This window comes from Balaenoptera physalus, assembly GCF_965194825.1.
Source record: "Balaenoptera physalus genome assembly, chromosome: 20".
NCBI lineage: Eukaryota > Metazoa > Chordata > Mammalia > Artiodactyla > Balaenopteridae > Balaenoptera > Balaenoptera physalus.
In genome coordinates this window covers 43,096,704-43,119,781 of record NC_138901.1, presented here as the reverse complement: position 1 = coordinate 43,119,781, position 23,078 = coordinate 43,096,704, and the positions used below count along the sequence as shown (strand labels likewise).

The 23,078-nt window shown below is 43.6% G+C and overlaps 2 protein-coding genes across 5 annotated transcripts in view; one reads left to right on the top strand and one right to left on the bottom strand.

Moving 5' to 3' along the window:
- ACACA (acetyl-CoA carboxylase alpha) overlaps positions 1 to 23,078 on the top strand; it is a 233,139-nt gene that overhangs the window by 11,166 nt on the left and 198,895 nt on the right. The gene's annotated exons all lie outside the window — the stretch shown is intronic.
- Positions 249 to 23,054, bottom strand: LOC309649775 (uncharacterized protein C17orf78 homolog). Its single transcript, XM_082440217.1, is given in 13 exon segments — positions 249 to 1,535; positions 4,211 to 4,325; positions 4,929 to 5,053; positions 6,012 to 6,020; positions 6,023 to 6,178; positions 9,221 to 9,313; positions 9,316 to 9,339; positions 9,342 to 9,428; positions 9,431 to 9,460; positions 10,864 to 10,883; positions 10,885 to 10,993; positions 11,918 to 12,124; positions 22,922 to 23,054. Coding segments are annotated over 12 exon segments (906 nt in total). The 5' UTR covers positions 11,976 to 12,124; positions 22,922 to 23,054; the 3' UTR covers positions 249 to 1,455.

Here is a 23,078-nt window from a genome sequence, read left to right as displayed (position 1 = left end):
GCGTGCCTAGAGCCCATGCTCTGCAACAAGAGAAGCCACCACGGTGAGAAGCCTGTGCACCGCAATGAAGACCCAATGCAGCTAAAAATAAAATATAAATAAATAAATAATTTTAAAAAAAGATTAGTTGTTGCAAAAATTCGTTGTTAGGTAATACTCAATTAGCTTAACATTGAAAGTATTGATATATTGACAGTTTTTTTCTTAACATGTTTAGAAAATTTCTCAAATAAGACAATTTATAATGGTAAAACAAGTGGAATATTCTTTAATACACAAAATAGATTGTAGATGTCTCGTTTCGTTGTCAAAAGTCGTATGCATTGTAATCCATAGTTTTGAGTTTTATGAAAAATTACAATGTATAAATGAAAATCTAATTTCATAATAAATTCTATAAACTGAGCCTTTCTTAAACTATCTCTTAGCTGAGGTAAGGGAAAGGAAGAAACCACAGCTAAGAAATACAATAAAATATTGCATTGAGTATTAAAATAAAAACCAGCTGTTTCACTTTCTCACCAAACTCTTATTTAAGTAAGTCAGACTTGACTTATAGCCGTGCCTCTGTGAGAAAGAGCACATAATCATGTTGCTCTGCAATCCTTGTTCAGAATGTCTGCAGCTCACCCTGATGGTAAGGTATAATGTCAGACCAACTTTAGGAGTTCTCGATTATCCGCAGACCTTGTCTGGATCCTATTTGGTTTTGTTTGCTTGTTTTTGTCTTTTGGCTGCGCTGCACAGCTTGCAGGATCTCAGTTCCCCGACCAGGGATTGAACCCAGGCCACAGCAGTGACAGTGCCGAGTCCTAACTATTAGACCACCAGGGAATTCCCAGTCCGGATCCTATTTGTATGCAGTCCCTAAGCGCTTTGGGGATGAGTCACAAGGAGGACTTTTGGAACGCTTAGGGTCACGTTCCCTTCCCCAGTGTGTGGAGAGCTGCATGTGGTGGCAGAGGCTAAGTCATAAAGCCCTATGAATGCCAGCCTGGGAAAACAGGAGCCCCATCCTCAGCCGGCTGAGAGCCAGTGCGCGTGAGGTCAGCAGAGAGGACAATAGAGGACTTGGTGAATGTGCCACACCAAGGGCTGCTTTGCTCAGTTCCTTGGAGGCTGTGTTTAAACCTTTTGTCAAAGAGAGTAATGGGTCCATTCATAATGCTTAGAGGGAAGACTTTTTGTTTTCATTTGATGGGATGAAAAAAATATCCATTTTTTGTGGGATTACCAAGTGAATTTCAGAGGCTTGTGGCTAAGTCAGTAGCAAAGGCATGAGAGTAACTCTGGAGCCCAGGCTTCCCCCTCATTGGCCTGGCATTACTGTCTGATCGTAATGTCCCTGCTGAAGATACGAGGGTAAAATTGGCAAGAATCTGCCCATACTGATTCATAGTAGGGAGAAGACAATGTAGTATCTTTCATTCAGTGTGTGAGGCGGAGCAGAACTTTTCAGAAGTATGTCTCGTGGACCACAGTGATCTCTGCAGCTTTCTTGGGGCTTGATGATTTGGGAGCATCTTGTCCAACCTAGAGATTGAAAGGAAATATGAAAGATAAAGAAGGATGCAAATGGGTATTTCTTAATGTACCAACAAAGAGACAGCTTAGTACAAAACCCCGTGTAACTCCAAGTTCACATCATTTCGCCTTTGTTACCCATCAATTCTAGGAAAAGTTATTGTGCTTTACACTGAGAAAGTATCAGCAAGGTGCACTTATGTATGAGAACCTACAGTTTGTTGGAACCAATAACCTCCTAGTAAACAGCCCAGCCATCGCTTGTTTGACCGATTTGCCTTGAATGGAAAGGGCCCTGGATGTGCAGCTACTTTGGATCCCAGGTGCACAGGGATTCTACTTCATTCCTGGAATCAGGCCCAAACAATCTCACTCTGTTTGAGAAGGGGCAAAGATCTGGGTCAATGTGGACCAAATATTTTTTACTAATCCCATTCCACTCTCATTATACCATGTCCCATCTGATTTTGTATGTACTTTCTAAATGCTTAACTGTTATGAACATAGACTCTAAGCCTCTTGAAGGCAGGGAACTTGGCACATAGAAGGCTTTCAGTAAAATTTTGTGGAAGAGATAAATAAGCCAATAAATCCAGTATAGGAATTAAAAGACCTGAATTTTAGTTCTGTTTCCACTAGCTGTGTGACCATGGGAAAGTCAATAACCTTTCTAAGCCTTAGTTTAAGTATCAGTAAGATGTAGATACCTGCCCTAGCTACTTCCCAGGATTTTTATGAGGCTCAAATGAGGCAGTGTGTATAAAATTTCTTTTTTAAAATTAATTCCTTTATCATTTAGTAGCTTATTTTGTTCATGGGAGAAATTCAATCAGAGTTGCTGTTACGTGGCTTCTTCTAATTCTGGACTAGACTTTTTAGTCCCCTTCAGGCCTATTTCTTTCAATGTTCAGTAGAAATGATAATGTTGATTGGATTAAAGAACTAAAAATACACCAAATTATAGAATTATACTAATTTACATGGGCTCATCATCTAACATTAGCAGAAACAGGATTATAGAAAATATTAACTTAGACCAGAGATGACAAATAAGTTGGCATTGGATACCTAAAGCACTGTAATAAAAAAGATTGATGCCATGCCTGGGTGGAAAGAGTGCCATGCTTGATTTTTTAAAATTGAGATTTAATTTTCATATAACATTGTGTAAGTTTAAGGTGTCCAGTGTGTTGATTTGATGCATTTATAAATTGCATTGTGATTACCACGGTAGCTTTAGCTAACATCCCATCACATCACATAATTATCATTGCTTTTTTGTGGTAAGAATGTAAAAGATCTAGTTTCTTAGCAGTTTTGAAGTATACAATATGGTGACTATAATCGCTATGCTGTGCATTAGACCTCTGGAATGTATTCATCTTCTCGTTGCACTCTGCTTGATTATTGTTATTATCATTATTATTACTTGGCTGCATTGGGTCTTCGTTGCTGCACACGGGCTTTCTCTAGTTGCGGTGAGCGGGGGCTACTCTTAGTTGCGGTGTGCGGGCTTCTCATTGTGGTCGCTTCTCTTGTTGCGGAGCGTGGCTCTAGGTGTGTAGGCTTCAGTAGTTGTAGCACATGGGCTCAGTAGTTGTGGCTCACGGGCTCTAGAGCGCAGGCTCAGTAGTTGTGGCGCACAGGCTTAGTTGCTCCACGGCATGTGGGAATCTTCCCAGACCAGGGATCGAACCCGTGTCCCCTGCATTGGCAGGTGGATTCTTAACCACTGCGCCACCAGGGAAGTCCTCTGCTTGATTATTGACATGTGCGGTTGACATGGAACTAAAGAGTGTGTCCCATCCTGGACTATATAATCTTTGAGACCCATTCTCAGTGCTGTAATTCTACAAAAGTGGCCACCTTCTTTAATTTAAAAAAGTATTGGAGACCTCATCTGTTTGCATCAGTGGGTTTTTAGATGTAGAGAAGGCACCCATCACTTTCTTGTATTCAAAGGCTGCGTCCGTTCCTGGTGGGAAAACTATTTAAAGCAGCCATGCTGAGCCAGTGGTGTGGTGTCTGACTTACACACTAAAGTGCAATATGGATTCATAATCCTGCCAGGAAACCCCAGGGCAGGGAAGAAAGAAGGTGCTTTGCCAAGTATTCAGGCTGTGTTCAAGTGTGGTGGTTCCTGAACTGGGTTGTATGTCAGAGTTACCCAGGGGCAGGGATGGAGACATAGGTCGTGGGCTCTGAAGCTCTTACAATTTCAGGGACCCTTTTTAAAGAAAAAGAATACAAATTTTAAAAATACAAAATTGGATACAAAGCCTTTGTGCAGGTCCCATGGGTCCTGAGTTTAAGCTTCATTAATTTCACAGTAAATCCACCTCTACTTAGGGAGCTTGTTAAAAAATCTTAAAAAAAAAAAAAAAGGGACTTCTCTGGTGGTCCAGTGAAAAAAAATCTTAAAAATAAGATTCCTGGTCCCACTCTAGCCATTCTGATTTATTATATCTGATGCCCAGAAATAGCTATTTTCAATAAGTACCCTATTGTATTATGACCCTGCAGATGTTAAGAAAACAGTAGTACAAATACCTGCCCATTTCTTGACACATAAAAGAATTACCCACATTTGCTGCATAATTAAAGCAGCTTCCTGTCCCCCAGGATTTATATATTAACCCCATTTTCTCTATGCAAATGACAATAGCCATACAGAGAACACTTTCCTTTTTGGGCTGAGAGTCAGTCTGGGATTCAGCTACACCAGGTTGCTGGCCTTCCTTTCTTTGCCTTCTCCACGACCTCTGGCATTGGCATAGCTCTCTGGCTCCTAGGCATTGACTCTGAAGGGAGAAAATGACTGGTATTAACTTCAGGTGGCTGCTGTGCATCTGATTATCTTCCAAGCCTCACATCAGGCCATTTAAAGAAAATCATCTCTCTTGTTTTTTATTGGCTGTGCCACACGGCTTATGGGATCTTAGTTCCCCAGCCAGGGATCGAACCCGGGCCTGGCAGTGAAAGCATGGAGTCCTAAGCACTGGACCACCAGGGAATTCCTGAAAATCATCTCTTCTAAGGAAAAAGAAAATATTCATTCCTATTGGCTCTATCCTCCCTAGAGAATATTACAAGTACAGCAGAGGAAAGGAACTTGCATTTAGCAAGCACCTCTACGTGCCAGGAGCCTTTCCCACAGAATCTCCATTAAACTTCATAACCACCATGAGAGGCAAATATCATTAGTCCCATTTTAAAGATGAGGCAGCTGCGGTTGGAGAAGGCAAACAACTTTCTCAAAGCCACTCAGCTAGTGAGTGTAGAGTGGCAGGTGTGTCCAAACTCCAAAGTCTGTGCTTTTCTCATTATGCCAGCCTGACTCTGGGACAGAAGGAGGTCTTTATAGATAGATCAAGTCCAAGGACCCAGTACATCAGCAAACTTACAGGGCATGGGACTTCAAAAATGACGAACACTCTAATGGCAATTCCACTGAACAACAAGGTGACTGCAATCAGAAATCTGACCACGATGCTCCACTTCTGCCTCTTCTCTAGGTCCTCATCTGTGTCTAAAAGGAGAGAGAGGAATAGAAAAAGGAGAAAAGAGAACTTGAGAGAAGCAAGAGGTTGACCTTTTGACTTGAAGTTCTCCTGGCTCACAAGACGAATAGGGGCCCAGCCTGATTCAGAGACAGAGGCTGAATTTCCAGTCCAGAGTCAGGAGTGGGGTAGGCATCATGGGCTCTGCTCTAACCTCCTTTGCAGTCTCTTCCCAGAGTCACCTTTACTAGGATTTGGAATTTTTCCATGATCAAGTAGGATTGATTCTTGCACTGCTTTCATGGAAAGATAAGTTATGCAAGGGAGTCTGTCACCAGCAGCCCTCTCAGGGTCTCTGTCCTCGTGCCCCGACACACATACTGTATGGGCTTAGCAAATCACCTTTCCTGTGCTCTTCTCTATTTAATGGGGCATAGGAGGGACAGAGGTAAATTGCCATTGTTTTTGGGTCATAAGCCAAATTTGGGGACAAATGGCTCATATGCATCTTGTTATTACTAATCTCATATTTATGTTTCTCCTGTTGGAACTGGGATGTAACCCAAACTGAAATCTTACAGAATTTGAGTCCTGGCCAATTTAGGGAGGGCTCTTTGTAAAAACAACGCAGATGAAAACATGCTTATTGGTTGTTGTCATCACTGTAACGAGTGCTTAGAGTTTAAATGTCGCCTCTCTATTCACACAATGGCTGGAATTACCCACCACACCAATACCCTTTATGCTGTCCCCAAATCTGGCTACAAGGTGAGCTCACTTGTGTGGAGGTGAAGGATTATTAATAGTGTCAAGCTACAAACATTTCTGGGACCTTCTTTATAGAGAAGCTGATTTTTTTTCCATAAGAAATGGAGTGATTTTCTAATGCAAACTGTGTGTAACTTCTCAACCTCCAGGAAAATTCTAGGAGACCCAGGCAGGTGTTGGGACTGAAAATGTTTCTTTTTCTTTCCGTTCTTGTCTCACCTCTACTTATTCTGTACCTTGTTTCAGAGGACTAGAAAAATCATCAATCCTTGTAGTTTTCTCTCCTTTTTTCCCAGGAGTTACGAAGGTGGTAGTGGTGGGAAAAGTCTCTGATGAAGCCCCCATCACTGGATAGACCTTACACTGGGAGATCCCTGGTAAAAAAGCTATAAAACAAGAAAGAAACAATGAAAGGACAACTGAGAAAACTTTATCCTGCCTTTGATTTCACCTGACAAAACCCTAGCTCTACCCAGCTGATATAAACTTCTAACTGTGGCCCCATCGATCTGTCCATAGGTTTAAAGTGTGGGCCTTAATAATGCCAAAGAATAAATGAGGATAGAGATACTAATAAGATATGGATTAAATTCCCATGGCGCCTTTGACTAATGTAGGTTCAGAGTGAAGGAGTATGGCCATACTCGTAAGGCCATAATGATAATAAGGATGGAGGGTGTAGCACCACTGAAAGTTTCCTTCTTTAAAAAAGATGACTCCAGGGCTTCCCTGGTGGTGCAGTGGTTGAGAATCTGCCTGCTAATGCAGGGGACGCAGGTTCGAGCCCTGGTCTGGGAAGATCCCACATGCCGCGGAGCAACTGGGCCCGTGGGCCACAACTGCTAAGCCTGCACGTCTGGAGCCTGTGCTCCGCAACGGGAGAGGCCGCGATGGTGAGGGGCCCGCGCACTGCGATGAAGAGTGGCCCCCACTTGCCACAACTAGAGAAAGCCCTCGCACAGCAACGAAGACCCAACACAGCCAAAAAAAAATAAATACATAAATTAATAAAAAAAAAAAGATGGCTCCAAAGTCCAAGGAAGAACATGAAGTAGCATAATTTGCCTTAATGACTGCAGCAGGTCTGTCTAGTGGAGTGTAAGTCAACGACTTTGAGAGAGGTTTGGGGAAAGGGGGAGCTGGAAGAAGGGGAGACCTCCCAGCTTCACGCACCCCTCAATTTCATCTTTCAGCAAATATTTAAAAATGAATATCTAGTATGTGCCAGGGACTGCTTCCGTACTTTGGATATATCAGCTGGGTACATTCTGCCATGGGAACAAGCAAGGGGGAAAGAGGGCTGAGGGGGGACGGGGGGAAGCAGACAATAAGTACAGTAAGTTTTACGGTTTGTTAGAAGGGGATAAGTGCTATGAAAAGAAACTAAAAGTAGAGAAAGTTGAGGGAGCAGTCTGAGGGGTGCGGGTGGGCAGTGGTTGGGCGACCTGCAGGATAGGCTGGTTTCATTGAGAAGATGAGAATTGAGCTGAGACTTGAAGGAGGTGAGGGGATTAGCCAAGCAGATGCTGGGGAACTAGGCAGAGGGAACAGTTAGTGTAAAAGCCCTGGGGCAGAGTATGTCTGGCATGTTTTAGTTTTAGAGGAAGAGCACAGAGGCCAGAGAGATTGCAGTGGAGTGAGCAAGGCGACAGTCATAGGCGATGAGGGAGTTTCTGAAGGAAATGGGTCCATATCACTTAGGGCTTTGTAGGCCAGTTTGAGGACTTTGGTTTTTGTTCTGCTTGAAGTGGGGATCCGTTGCAAGTTTTTGCGCAGAGAAGTGACTGGATGGCTTTGTTTTTAAAGGATCAGTGGGCTGCTGAGTTGGAAACAGACTGTAGGGGGCGCCTGGGAGAAGCAGAGTAACCTGTTAGGAGGCTCTCGCAGAATCCAAATGAGAGATGATGGTGACTCAGACAGCTGTGGAAAAGATGGGGTGCGGATGGATGCTGGCTGTGGTCTGGAACCACCTTCACGTGCCTCCAAAATTGATCTAATCCAGTTCCGACAGTTGTTCCTATTCTATTTTTAATGGCGTCCTGTCATTGCTTATTAAATTGAGATCTGTACGTCCTGCTTGACTTTTCTGAATTATTCTCCCAGGTCTTAAGCCCATGTGAAAATGACAGTTCTTTACTTCAGAGGCCAGTGGGCACAGTACCAGGTGCTGTACACAAATTATAGGGGAAGTAGTCCTTGATTTGTTTAATCAGGAAGACAGTGTTGGCAAAGATAAGCAGAGACAAAGAGCCAACAGGCTCAAAAGGAAAAACAAGAGAATTATGTGGAATTTTTTTCAGCATAGTGCCAATCAGTTCTCTGAAGTGATAGCATATGTGTTTCTGGGTCAGATGAGATGAAGATAAATAAATCTCACTTTGGAAAAGTAACATATAAGTTCTCTGAGTTTTGGTTTCCTTATCTGCAGGATGGTTATAATAAAATAATTCTTGGTCTCCCTATTTCACAGGAGTGATGTGAAGATCGGAAACAAAAATGAGAAAGCAGGTGTGAAAAACACTTTGCAAACTGAGTGATATTATGATTGAAAGAGGAGGCAAAACCTAGAGATCCTGTCTCTGCACAGAAGAACTGTGCCCTCTAGCCACAGGGATAATGGGATTTCAGTGTGGCATGTCTTCCCACCTTCTGGGAGCCACTGTTTCAAAATCTACTTAATAGGCTTTTCATCCGTCAGTGTAGTTCCAGTTCTGCCCAGCTTCTAAATTAATGTCCATCCCTGTTGGCAGCTCATCTCTTAGGTCTCATCTGCTAGGTAACTGAGTATTAAGGTGGAGCAAGTTTGTAAATACAAGCAGTCTATTCCCAGTGCTGATGGAATTGCAATATTAGCTTTTCTTTGGCTAAGAATCTTTGAGCAAGAATTCCCCCACTTTAAGAAGATCTACAAAAAATGCAAAGTTATGAAATGGATAATTTAGGAGATGATGCTTTATTACAAAATAATTCATTTTAAAATAGGGAACATTAGGTACATTATATTTAAGTGGAAATCTCCTTTAGAGATTATTCTGTAATAATACTAGCAGGTTGAAAGGGCTATTTGAGAGGCCTTACATATTGCTGTTGGGCTTACACATCTAGAAATTAGATCATCTTGTCAAATCTCTCATTTGTAGCTATGGAAACTGAGCATTGGAGAAATAAACACTTGTTTGACGTTATTTCTCTTGTATCCCACAGTTTCTCGTGGGATAAACAGACCATAGGAATCAGTTCATACTAATCAAATTCCAAAGAGCCTAATCCATGCACTAAAATGACATTTTAAAAATTTACATAGATTTGCCTAAAGAGAGAGAGGCTAATCCATTTCCTTGAGGCTTTAGCTGCTACTAAGCTCTACCTGCCTCCAAGGACGTCAGCCAGAAGGCAGTGCCTACCTCCATCTCATTTTCCAATCTCACCTTTGCCTGTCACAAGGGATCCAATTTGAACTTTGGATGTGAGGGTTAGGTGACAGCTCGGGGGGGCAGTGCTGTTTCTGCGGGGAACAGCGTGACTCTCAGGTTCTTCAGAGTGTGACCTTTCGCCTTTTTTCCAAATATACAAGGTTGACTTTCACTTTGCTCCTAGAACCAAGACACTGCAAGGTAGCCACAGTCTGATTTTGATGAATGTGGGCCATTTGGCTTCTGTCTGAGCTTCTGGAAGGAGAAAAGCCAGATAGGAAAATGAAGCCAGTTCTTAATCTGAATGGTGCCCAGCCAACCCACTTCCATTCATGGCCCACTGCTGTACTTTCTTCTCTTTTTCCTTCAGTTCTTCCTCAGCATGTATCTATGGTACTAAATATACAAGCCCTGCCCTTCCCCCTTCCCGCCATGGGTCCCGTGAAGATCGGTGACTGCAGTAAATGCAGCCCAGAGAGATGCTCCTAGGTTGTTTTTTCTAACGCAGAGCTGCTTGAGTGCCGCCTCCTTCTCTTTCCTCACCCTGTCTCTTTGATTTATGCAGCCACGGCTTAGGTAACAACAGTTAATTAATTTATTTATTTATATTGTATAAGTGAACATTTTATTTTTTAATTTATTTTTTGTTACATGTATCTATTCTTTTTCAAATTCTTTTCCCAATTAGATTGTTACAGAATACTGAGCAGAGTTCCCTGTGCTATACAGTAGGTCCTTTTGGTTATCCATTCTTTTTTTTTTTTTGAAGAACTTTTTGTTTTAATTAATCAATTTATTTATTTTATTTATTTTTGTCTACATTGGGTCTTCGCTGCTGCACGCGGGCTTTCTCTAGTTGCATCGAGTGGGGTCTACTGTTCGTTGCAGTGTGAGGGCTTCTCATTGTCGTGGCTTTGGCTTCTCTTGTTGCGGAGCATGGGCTCTTCAGTAGTTGAAGCACGCGGGCTCAGTAGCTGTGGCTCGTGGGCTCTAGAGTGCAGGCTCAGTAGTTGTGGCACACGGGCTGAGTTGCTCTGTGGCATGTGGGATCTTCCGGGACCAGGGCTCGAACCCGTGTCCCCTGCATTGGCAGGCGGATTCTTAACCACTGCGCCACCAGCGAAGCCTGGTTATCCATTTTAAATCTAGTAGTGTGTACATGTCAGCCCCAAACTCCCTAACTATCCCTCCCCCCCCCCACACACACCCTTCCTCCCTGGTAACCATAAGTTCGTTCTCTAAGTCTGTGAGTCAATAGCAGTTCATTTAAAAATGGGTTTCCAAGGACTTCCCTGGTGGCGTAGTGGATAAGACTCTGTGCTCCCAATGCAGGGGGCCCGGGTTCGATCCCTGGTCAGGGAACTAGATCCCACATGCATGACACAACTAAGAGTTCACATGCCACAACCAAGGAGCCTGCGAGCCGCAACTAAGGAGCCCACCTGCCACAACTAAGACCCGGCACAACCAAATAAATAAATTAATTAAAAAAAAAATAAAAGATAAAAATGGGTTTCCAGAAAGCCTCTCAGGGGGATACATAGCTTTTAAACAGGATATTTGAGATCTGGTCTCGGATTGGAGGAGACAAGCATCTTTTAAAGGTAAAAATGTTCAGGAATGGCAAAACGATTTTTCAGGAAGGGCCCATTCCCTACCTCGCATTAGCATAGCCCTTTGAGAGGAAGAGACCAGGCAGCGGTTCCACTTGGCAGCTGCTGTCTCTGAGTTCTGGGGGAAAAAAAAGGTCAGGGTTGACTGGGTACTTCTTCTTGAGAAGTCTGGGCACTGGAGAGGGAGATACAGAAGAATGCAGTTCCTTCTCATAAAACTTGCACTTGGGGAGATCAGACATTCCCTCAAAAGGACTTCAAGATTTATGCAAGTGGGAGTTAGCCTAGTATAAAGAAAACTGGGTACCAGTCTATTATCCTTAGGGAAAAAGAAGGTAAAAGAGTTAACTAAGTTAATGAAAGATTAACCAACCCATTCCTTCAAACACTGCCTATTATCTCTTCTCCTTCCTGTTTTATCTACCTTCTTGTATTAAAACTTTTGAAAGTTTAATAAGTGTATCGTTGGACAAGATATCTCTCCAGGTTCCCATAGAATGATAGGTCATAGTTATTTATGCTTTTTGGCACATAACTCACAGGGTGTTGTGAGTTTTCTTCATTTGTTAAATTTGTTACTGCTGCACCTTATGCTGTTTGGCCTTAACTTTGGTCAGCTAATTTTAGAGATGAACTGTTCAGGACACTTTGAAAAATCATGTTTTAAATAAACAGTTATCAAAGAGCAGCAAGCGGTGCCATTCCACCCTCACACTACCCTTTCTCAGCTCTTCCCACCCAACAGCATCCCCATCTATTTGGATGTAATGCCATTAAAAAGGAAGACAACATCTTATGAGGGGTTATGACTTTAGGAGTCTTAGGTGATGACAGTACTGAAACTCTGACAGTACTTTCCAGGAAAGAAAGCCATCTAACAGTGAAAGGAATTTTAATGTTAGTTACATGAACAAAATGGAAGAATGCATCACACTCTCTGAAGACTTCTCACCATGAAACAGCTGTCTCTCTGGGTTGAATAACATGGGGAAAGCATCATCTGCTGAGTATTGGCTGTATATCTGGCGGAATAGACCCCCAAACACTTTCTAGGCTTCTCTTTGGATTTCCCAGAATACTAGGCTAGAGAAGTACTTACCTTTCCTGTTAGCATCATAGGATGTAATGATTAGGCTGAAAACCAAGATGGTATCCATGTTAGCTTGGGCACATTCTCCTTGCAGAGACAGTATGCTGCTGGTCTGTCACAGCCACTTATAGCCTCGTCTCTAAATTCTTTCACTGCCTGGAACCAAGTTTGACCCTGGGAGAGTCTGGTTCCACCCTAATTATTTTGCCACATTTCCTGATGGGAGAGAGGACCAAGTTTGTTTGTTAATGATTGATTCAGAAGATCTTCACCTGACTTCACCGCTGGTGCCGACATAAGGAGCTGTAATTACCTAGAGCTTTCCCCGGGAGAAAGGGCATAAACACCCAGTGATATGCTTTACAAATACTCGCAGAGAGACACGTAGACATTCGCATACATGTTCACTGACACAGGCACGGCTATTCACACACCAACATAAAGAGATGGAGAGATTCTATTAAGGAAAGTGATTTCTAGAATGGAGCAGGAAACTAGGACTGAGTCAGTGAGTTACACTGGCGAGGGCACTGGACTAGGAATCAACAGAACTGGGTTCCAGTTCAGCCCGTGTGGTTAAGTGCGGCACAGTGAGAAAAATTTCTTGACTTCTATGGATCGCAATTTTCCCCTCTGTAAATGGAGCGTTCCAACCCAGTGATCTCTAGAATTCTTTCACAGTTATACACATAAACTTACCTTAGTACAGACACACCTGTCTAGTTTTGCACATTTTCACACTCCCGAATAGTGAAGTGAGTGTAGGTGGACCACATTCTTATGACTGCTGGGCTGAGAGGTTGTGAGGAAGAGCTAAGTACACTAGGTGAGTGGTACTGCCTGCAGTTTGGGAAGGCTTTCCTACACAGATACCTGTTGTAGAAGACTTTTCTAAAATTGTATCCTTTAGATTTTTCTAAAATTGTAGACTTTGTGATAGCATAGCTAGGGGGATCATAGCAATAATGAAGATCTACTCAGACCCTCGGAAGTCTCTTTACCCACTGTGAATGTACTTACTCCATTGGAGCCATTATAGGTTTGATTATGGGTAAGAAGGTTCTAGAGGCTCTGATAATGATGTAAAGGGAGCTTGATTCAAGGGACTTTCCATAAGGGATTTCATGAGGTCTGAGTCAAAGCATAATTTAAATACTACCCTGTTTCCTGACATTTTAATTCAGGTTGAAATCTGGCTAAATTGAGCATGAAGGGAAATCTTGGGAAAACAGAAAGGACAGAGGTGTCACTGAAGGACATGTTTCCTGAAATGTGGACGGAGGGGAGGAACTGCTGAACATGCAGCCACAGTGCCTTTCATTCCTTCCTGCCACAAGTCTTTATAATGCACCTACTGTGTGCCAGCCACTATTCTAGCAGTGAGCAAGGCCAAGTGTGAGTTCATGTGAAACAATGGGAAGCAGACAATAAACATGGTTGAAAATAAAGTAGTGCAGAGGGCTAACAATAAATAATATACAGATACACATACAAGATAATTAAAGATTGTGATAATCATCATGAAGCAACAAACGGGGCGATGAGGTGAAGGAGGAATGACAGAGGCCACTTTATTTATTATTATTATTATTATTATTATTATTTTGGCAGTTTGCAGGATCTTAGTTCCCCAACCAGGGATTGAACCCGGGCCCTCGGCAGTGAAAGCACGGACTAACCACTGAACTACCAGGGAATTCCCAGAGGCCACTTTAAGTAGGGTGGTCAGGGAAGACTTCTGTCAGGAGGTGGCATCTGAGCTAAGAAAACCAGGAGAGTGGATGTCCTAGAAGCCAAGAAAGGAGGGTATTTCAAGGGAGGAATGGATTTGTCCACTGGACAAACTGTCCACTGGATTTGACAGTTCTGTAAGAGCAGTTCCAGCGGCATGGTGGAAGTAGGAGGCGGCTGGCTGAGAGGGAATTGGAGGTGAAGAAGTGTAGATCATCTTTGAAAGACATTTGGCTATGGAACGGAGGATAGAAGTGAAGCCAGCCGAATAGAGGGAACATCAGTGCCTCAAATCTTGATTGGTTCAGACCAGCACTGTCTCAGTTGCCTGATTCTCCTAGCAGGGCTGGTGGGCAGAGAATAAAGGGGCTCCATTGCCTTTCCTGGGCTCCATGGTTTTTGCTTACTATTTCCTTAACATGATCGCATTGTTCTCTGCTCCCTTATGGTGTCAGACACTTTCCCCTGCTGTCACTCTGTCTGAAATTTTCTGTAGATTAGTTCCTGGATGCCCCGTTACAGTGCTGCCACCTTGGAGCAGGGGTAGGAAAGGCTCTGAGGGCTATTCTCATTCTCTGTCACAAGGTGGCAGAAGAGCTCACTCTTCCCAAAAGAGACCTTGTGCTCGTACAAAAAAGCAGAAAAGTTTTCTTTTACCGACTCTCAGACCCTTCCCAAAAGTCAGCCTGCAGGTTGGAGCAGCCATACTGTGGGGTACAGAGAAGTGGGAGAGCTTCATTAACGAGTCAAAATATCCAGTAGTAGAAAAAAACAGACCCAGAACTGTTTCTCTACTACTAGACATTTTTTTCTTTCCTATTACAGACATTTTGACTGGTTTTCTAAGTGTTTGCAGTATCTGTGGAGGAGAGGATTTCTCTCCTGATCTCATTTCCCCACAACAAAAATTTCAAATTTAGGAGGAAAAAAAGCTATAACATAGGTGAGTTTTATGTTGTGTGCAGGTGAGAGATGTAACTCTGGAAGATAGTAGGAAACAGGGTGGGTCTATGGGATGAGTACTTAGGCTCTGTAATTGACTGAATCACTTTGAGGAAGTCACTTACCTTCTCTGGCCTCTGTTTCAGTTCCTTTAATGAAATGGTTGGACAAGATTGTTTCGAAGGCCTCTTCCAGCTCTAAAATTATTATCTCAATGCCACACTCTGCTACTCTGTCTTTTAAGGGTGTATGTTTTTTATTTGTTTGTTTGGGTTTATTTTAAATTCTTTTATTGTGGAATATAGCATACATATAGAAGAGTATATAGAACATAAGCATATTTTTAATAATAATAATAATGTGAACATTATGTAATCATCACCCAAAGTAAGAAATTGAACATTGCCAGTAGCTTAGAAGCTCCTTATATGTCTATCCCTCTGGTCACACTCCTTTCCCTTCTCCCCGTCATTACTTTCCCATGCTTTTTAAAAATAGTGAACTATCGGGGCTTCCCTCATGACGCAGTGGTTAAGAATCCGTCTGCCAATGCAGGGGACTAGGGTTCGAGCCCTGGCTGCGGAGCAACTAAGCCCATGCCCCACAACTACTGAGTCTCACTCTAGACCCCGTGAGCCACAACTACTGAGCCCACATGCCACAACTACTGAAGCCCGCGTTCCTAGAGCCCATGCTCCGCAACAAGAGAAGCCACCGCAACGAGAAGCCCGCGCACCGCAACGAAGAGTAGCCCCCGCTCGCCGCAACTAGAGAAAGCCCACACGCAGCAACGAAGACCCAACACAGCCAAAAAAAAATAATAATAAATAAATATATAAAAATAGTGAATTGTCTACATATGTATCATTAAAAATATTAAAAATTTTTTTTACCTGCTCTTGCACTTATATAAATGGATAGATCATACCCTATGTATTTTAAAGTAAACTTTTTATTATGTATAACACAAAGTGAATACACCTCTCTTTATGTTGTCTCCCAGTCACTATCCACCATCAGGAGTAACCATTATCCAGATTTTTTACCACCACAGATGAGTTTTGCCTATTTTTGAACTATGTATAACAGGAAACACACTCTTTTGTGTCTGACTTTCTTTGCTCAACATTATGTCTGTAAAACTCATCCATATTGTTTCGTGTACCAATAATGTGTTCATTCTCATTGCTTTATAATATTTCACTGTATGAATGTACCATAACTTATTTATCTATTCTACTGCTGAGAGACATTGGGTTGCTTCCAGTTTGGGGCCATAAGGAACAGTGTTCCTGGGGCACATTTGAAAGTTTCTCCAGAGTATAAATCCAGAAACGGATGCTGGGTTATAACATATGCAGGGTTCAGCCTCACTAATTAATGCCAACCTGTTTTCTAAGATGTTGTCCCCATTTACTCTCCCATCTGCAGTATATGAAAGTTCCTGTTGTCCCAAAGGGGCCAAATTGCCTTTTCAGTGTGGTACAACCGTGGGACCTAGCAGGGCCAGGCATACCCTCACAGTGCCAACCCTTTGATTGATGCTTCGGCCACAGCCAGTTCTCCTGTTTACTTGTTCCCTCCAAGTAAGGGTAAAGGATTCAGATTAACCCTAGGTCCCTGATCACATGCTCTATTACCCTGGGAATATTGGCTTGCGGTGGGGTGGGGTAGTGAATTTAATAACATAATCATTCCTGAATTCATTGAGCGTCCATAGGATATTTTGTTCTTGTACTGAACACTAGTGGAAATGGAGAGGGGCCCAGAGAGAAAGGGGGAAGTAATATTTTCAGCATGCCTACTATGTTCCAAGTTTTGTATTAGAAACTTTACATTTTGGTTATAACATTTAATCCAAAACACAACCTTACAGGGTATGTGTTCTACCTCAGTTTTATAGACAAGGAAACTGAGGCTCAGAAAGGGGGTCATTTGCTCAAAGTCACGGAGCTAATTAGTGACAGAGTCAGGATTTAAAGCCTGGTTTACTTGATTAAAGAACTCAGCTCTTTACAGTGCAGAACACAGAGAAGGCTGTGTCCCTGCTGCTCTGTTGGCTAAGATTGCCAATACCAAGAACCAGTGCTTCTCAGGTCTGCTTGCCTGTATTCACTCCCAGAACTATGCTAGTCAATTGATATGGCCATCTCATTCATTGATTGAAACTACATTTTATTTTCATTCATTTTTGGTTTCCTTTATCCTCTTTCTTCCTTTTTGTTTTCATTAAGAAATTTGGGCACATCAGCGCAGTAGTTCCACTGATAAATAAGACTTGTGTTGCTCGTTCTACTTGCTGGTCTAGTATGTTAACCAGAGGTGAGATTTAAAAAGACAGGGATGGGGCTTCCCTGGTGGCGCAGTGATTAAGAGTCCGTCTTCCAATGCAGGGGACATGGGTTCGAGCCCTCGTCCAGGAGGATCCCACATGCCGCAGAGCAGCTAAGCCCGTGGGCCACAAGTACTGAGCCTGTGAGCCACAACTACTGAGCCCACATGCCACAACTGCTGAGGCCCGTGCAGCTGGAGCCTGTGCTCTGCAGCGGGAGAGGCCACTGTGGTGAGAGACCCGTGCACCATGGCGAGGAGTGGCCCCCGCTCGCCGCAACTGGAGGGAGCCCATGCACAGAAGCGAAGACCCAATGCAGCCAAGAATAAAAACAAATAAATACATAAATTTATTTAAAAAAATAATAAAAATAAAAATAAAAAGACAGGGATGGGGACTTCCTTGGTGGTCCAGTAGTTAAGACTCTGCGATCCTTGGTTGGGGAGCTAAGATCCCCCATGCTGCGCAGCCAAAAATAAATAAATAAAAAATAATATTAAAAACCCGTCTTTAAAAACAAAAAAAAGACACTGAAATCTTCTGGCACAAGTTATGATACAGGGAAACTTTACGACTGAAGGGATGAAAAGGATAAAAGGAAGTTGAGCAATGGCTCAGTTTTCCTTTAAAGGCTCTACAAAAATTATTAGTGTTGTATTTTATTATTTACTGTGTTTCATATATAATAATAGCAGTGGAGAGTGAGGGTGTCTGTTTGGGGTAGACAGGTGAGAAAGGAGGAGGGGAGGAAGCAGGAGAAATGCAGCAGGAGAAAGCTGGGTTGGACACGGGAGAAGTGGAGACGCTGGGGAAGCTGAAGAGAAGCTGAGGCAGGAGCAGGGAGTAAGCTCACCGGGAGCGCTCTCACGGGCCTGCGGGAGAGTGAGGTCAGAGATGAGAAGGTTTAAAGCTGATCAATATGAAATGTCAGAATCCCAGGATCGGGCAGGACCTCAACAAGTGATTTTCCCTGCCTTCAGATAAAGGTCCCCTTATACTTTCTTTAGGTATTTAGTTATGAAGTGTATAGGACTTAGAAAGGGCTTTTTTTTTAAAAAAAAAAAGATGCTGGAGGTGTCATGCAAGAGGCACCTAGGCTTTGGTGACTGCCAATTATAGACAGCACAGATAGGGACCGGAAGTGTCTGGGATTGGATAATAAGGAGGGAGGGAGAGCTGACATGCCTTGTGAAAACCCAAGTGTCCATGTGAAAACATCGTGGGGAGTCTCCACTGGGAACACTGTCCTTTGTTGTGTAATCCTACCTTTCATCATCAGGACCAGACTTACAAGGTGGCCTCACTGAGGACATTTTCTGACCTTATGGTGTGAAGTTCCCTCGGGTCCCTCGGGCTTTTAACCCTGGACAAACCTTAACGGTTGACTAGAGCAAAGGAACATAGTGTTCTGATAAGGCCTAGTGTCTTCTTTTTCTTCTATCTCACAACTGGAGCCTCAGTTCTGCTCAAGGCACTGACTTTCTTGATGAAGTCTGTCCATCTGTAAAGCAGCTAAGTATCCTACTGGAGGTTTTGCCTCCCAGAAGTGACCTGAAGACGGACAAGCAGACATCAGGAGCAGAGTGGCCCCTCAGGTACAGAGCCAGCCTTTATTTCAGTCAGTGAAGCCCGTACGAATATCTCTACCTAGCTATGGAGGGGAAGTACCAAACTATAAGACATGATCTCTGCCTTTAAGATTAAAATTCAGCTGGAGAGCTAAAACCAACATAGACACAAAAAATTTTAGTCTAATGCTAAACCATGTGGTGGTGACCAGATTGCTAGAGGAATTCAGAGGAAGGATAAATCAGTAGGAGCTGGACATGTAAAAGAGATCTTCTTAGAGAAAATGGGCTCCCAAGGACTAGAAAAATTCAGAAAATTAGGAAGGGGGAAGGACAAGTTTGCCAGCATAAGCAAAGGTAGGAGTAAGCATGGCAAGAGCTGGAAGCCAGATAAGAGTATATGTTCTATATTGGGGACCAGTGGGAAATAACATCCCAGTGTATCCCCTATCCTCTGTCCTAAAGGTCCATCACTGACATTGCCACTTAAGGAATTTGGAACCGTGGCCAGATAGCCACCAGGACAGGGTGCTCTTCATGGGTCCATTTTCTATTCCGGCACTTTCTTTCCTCCCTTGGTTCAACTTTGGCCTGACCTGACAGACTTTCCTGTCTAGGAAGTACAGGTGTAGGACACATTGCTGTTTATCAGAGACATGTGGTAGCAAAGAGGGGGACAATAATGATAAATCCTAAATTGTTGTTCTTAACTCCAGGGTGAATAATTACTGCTTTAAAAAAAAGTCTACAGGGCTTCCCTGGTGGCACAGTGGTTGAGAATCTGCCTGCCAATGCAGGGGACACGGGTTCGAGCCCTGGTCTGGGAAGATCCCACATGCCGCGGAGCAACTAGGCCCGTGTGCCACAACTACTGGGCCTGCGTGTCTGGAGCCTGTGCTCCGCAACAAGAGAGGCCGCGATAGTGAGAGGCCCGCGCACCGCAATGAAGAGTGGCCCCCGCTTGCCGCAACTAGAGAAAGCCCTCGCACAGAAACGAAGACCCAACACAGCCAAAAATAAATAAATAAACAAATAAAAGAGTAAAAAAAAAAAAAGTCTACAGTGGGGCTGGGAATCTGTATTTTTTTAAAAAATAAATTTATTTATTAATTTATTTAGTTTTGGCTGTGTTGGGTCTTCATTTCTGTGCGAGGGCTTTCTCCAGTTGCGGCGAGCGGGGGCCACTCTTCACCGCAGTGCGCGGGCCTCTCACTGTCGTGGCCTCTCTTGTTGCGGAGCACAGGCTCCAGACGCGCAGGCTCAGTAGTTGTGGCTCACGGGCCTAGTTGCTCCGCGGCATGTGGGATCTTCCCAGACCAGGGCTCGAACCCGTGTCCCCTGCATTGGCAGGCAGATTCTCAACCACTGCGCCACCAGGGAAGCCCGGGAATCTGTATTGTTCACAAGCACCTACTGATTCTGTTTCAAGGTGGTCTGTGGAACATACTTTGAGAAACACTACCATAAACTAAAGTAGAATTGACAATGAAGTGCTAAAATGTCCCAGACAGTGACACACATACTGTTATGTATTTCTGGGCTTACTCAGATTTGAGAATTTATCCTCTCCTATCTATGGCTCTTATAAAACTTACATGGTTATCATTTAAGGAGTAAGATCTAGACACTCTGTTTTGGTGTTTAGTTTTGTCTTCCCAACTAGATTGGGATCATCTTAAAGACAGGGATGCCCTCAGGCTTTTCTTATTTTCCCTGTAGTAGGGTGAGAGACCATCTTTTTTTAAATTAATTAATTAATTTTGGGTGTGCCGGGTCTTAGTTGCGGCATGCGGGATCTTTTAGTTGTGGCATGCGGACTCTTAGTTGTGGCATGCATGTGGGATCTAGTTCCCCGACCAGGGATAGAACCCGGGCCCCCTGCATTGGGAATGCCGAGTCTTACCCACTGGACCACCAGGGAAGTCCCGAGAGACCATCTTTAAGGTTGGAAGGTAGCTAGAATGCTTAGGAAAAAAAATCCCTGATAACTTTATCTAACCTTGAAAAACCTGAAGGCCATTTGATATTTGGGAACTTGTATTAGTTTTCTAGGGCTGCCATAATAGAGTATTACAGACTGGGTGGCTTAAACAATAGAAGTTTATTTCTTCACAATTCTAGAGGCTGTAAGTCCAAGATTGTGTCAGCAGAGTTGGTTTCATCTCAGGCTTCTTTCTTTGGCTTGTAGATGGCCATCTTCTCCAGCAAAACAGCCACATTCTGGTAAGTGCTTCATCAACTGTGATTCACAGGTGGTCTTCCCTGTATGTGTGTCTGTGTCCTACTCTCCTCTTCTTATAAGGACACCGGTCATTTGGAATTAGGGCCCACCTAATGACCTCATTTTAATTCAATTTCCTCTTTAAAGAAAGAGCCTATCTCCAAATATACTCACATTCTGAGGTGCTGGGGGTTGGGACTTGGACATAGAAATTTTAGAACACAATTCAGCCTATTACAGCCTCTAGTTTCAGCATCTAGAAATGTGCCACTCACTCCCTTCTGTTACACCTGTTAGTCTTGTATAGTAAGTTCTCTCCACCCTTTAGCTTTCCTCCTCCACTTTTTACAGACATAAGCTTGTGTGGCAAGTACCCATGGAACAGCTCTAAAGAGCCTGTAGTAGAGATAGGCAGGTTGTGGCATGCACCAAACAGCACAAAACTTGGAAGTTGTTGAAATTCCAGGTGTACTGTCTTAGAGACACAGCTCTCTGCCCAGTTGTCTTACCGTTTGATAACAATAATTAGATTATTATATCATATGTAAGTGGTCTTGGTGTATCCTAACTCATTCTTCATTTTCTTTCACGGCAGCTCATTCATTAGGCCTTTCCTTGGCTAGTTCTTTAGAGAGCTCAGTTACTTCAAAAGTTCAGTGAGGTCAAAAAGCAGGCCATGTAAGGGCTTGCTGAAGTTTCCCATAAGGACAGTTTTTTTTTTTTAAATTAATTAATTAATTTTTGGCTGTGTTGGGTCTTCGTTTCTGTGCAAGGGCTTTCTCTAGTTGTGGCAAGCGGGGGCCACTCTTCATCGTGGTGCGCGGGCCTCTCATTGTCGCGGCCTCTCTTGTTGTGGAGCACAGGCTCCAGACGTGCAGGCTCAGTAGTTGTGGCTCACGGGCCTAGTTGCTCCGTGGCATGTGGGATCTTCCTGGACCAGGGCTCGAACCCGTGTCCCCTGCATTGGCAGGCAGATTCTCAACCACTGCACCATCAGGGAAGCCCCAGGACAGTTTTTGAGCACCACTCCCTGGTTTTGCAGTGCTCCTAAGGCTGATAAACAGCAACATCGCTAAGAAAGAACCTATTATAAGTGATAGGAACTAGGCAAGGTAGATGAAAAATAAAACAGGCCACCTCAAGATTTCTGGTTCTTTACAAAGTCACTTCTTTCATAGAGCACTATTAGGGAGAGGCAAAGCTTCCCTCTTCCCAGGCTTTTTTTGTTTTGTTTTGTTTCCCCTGAGTCAGTCAAGTCAAACATCTTGTTAAACCTTGAGGTTTTACTCAGTTATCTTTACATCCTGATCTTCTGCTCTTTGTTCAACTGACAGATGTACCTAATGACAGTTATTGTGAAACATGGGTCACTTCTCTGTAAAGTTCACATTTTCTTTCTAAATTTCTGTTTCCAGTCTCTATTATTTTAAAGTAGGTTGGTAAACTCTTGGAGAAGCCAGCACCTAGTGGTATGATGAGGGCTCCTAGATGAATACTCTTCCCTGTTGACCAACCTTTCCATCTTCCTGCTTCTGCTTCCACCCAAGAACTTCTGACCTCAGGTCGTGTATCTATACCCTATTCACTTTTTAGCCTCTGGCACAGAACTTCTTCTGGCACCAAACTGTCATCCTCTGTGCCTCTCGACCTTTAGCACAAGCTTGTGTTAAGGATCAGAAAAGTACTCTGGGCAGGGTTGGAAGGAGTTAAACTCACCCATTCTTCTGAAGTGCAATTTTCACCCATTCTTCTGAAGTGCAATTTTCTCTAATTTTCTTTCTCTCCTGCCCTATAGTTGTATTATATGTTGGGACTCTTTCCAGTTACTATTAATTTTCAACACACAGCCACCATGAAAGTCTTGCTATAAAATAACTGGCAAAACTAGAAAAATTGGTTGGCTTCTTCTCAAAGGCCTGGTGTAACCACCGTGGAGGTGGGGAGGCACGCTCCTTTCGGAGAAGTCAGGAGTTGACTGCCATCATTTTCCGGGCTCGGGGCAGGCACAGGAGCCTGTCCTTTGGCACCCTGCCCTTCCTACAGAGCTTCCTTCATCGAGGCTTCCCCTCAGTGCTTCAGGATCCAGCCCCTCAGACTCCTTTGGGGCGGGCAAGCCCAGCGAGGCCGGTTATGTTGCCTCAGAATAGGGGTTAGTTTGCCTGCACTAACTTGGAAACCACGCTGTGTGATCCTGGGCAATTCACGGATGCGATACCCACCTCTTCGGGGCGCTGGGATTGAACACGGTGAGGTGTTCACGTGTTCTGAGTCCTGATCCCTTCCGGGCTCCCTTCCCGCGCAGCGAGCCGGCGGGCCCCCGCCCCTCTCTCAGGGATGGGAGGGGCGTGTGGGGCCAGTCCCCCATTCCCCCAGCTG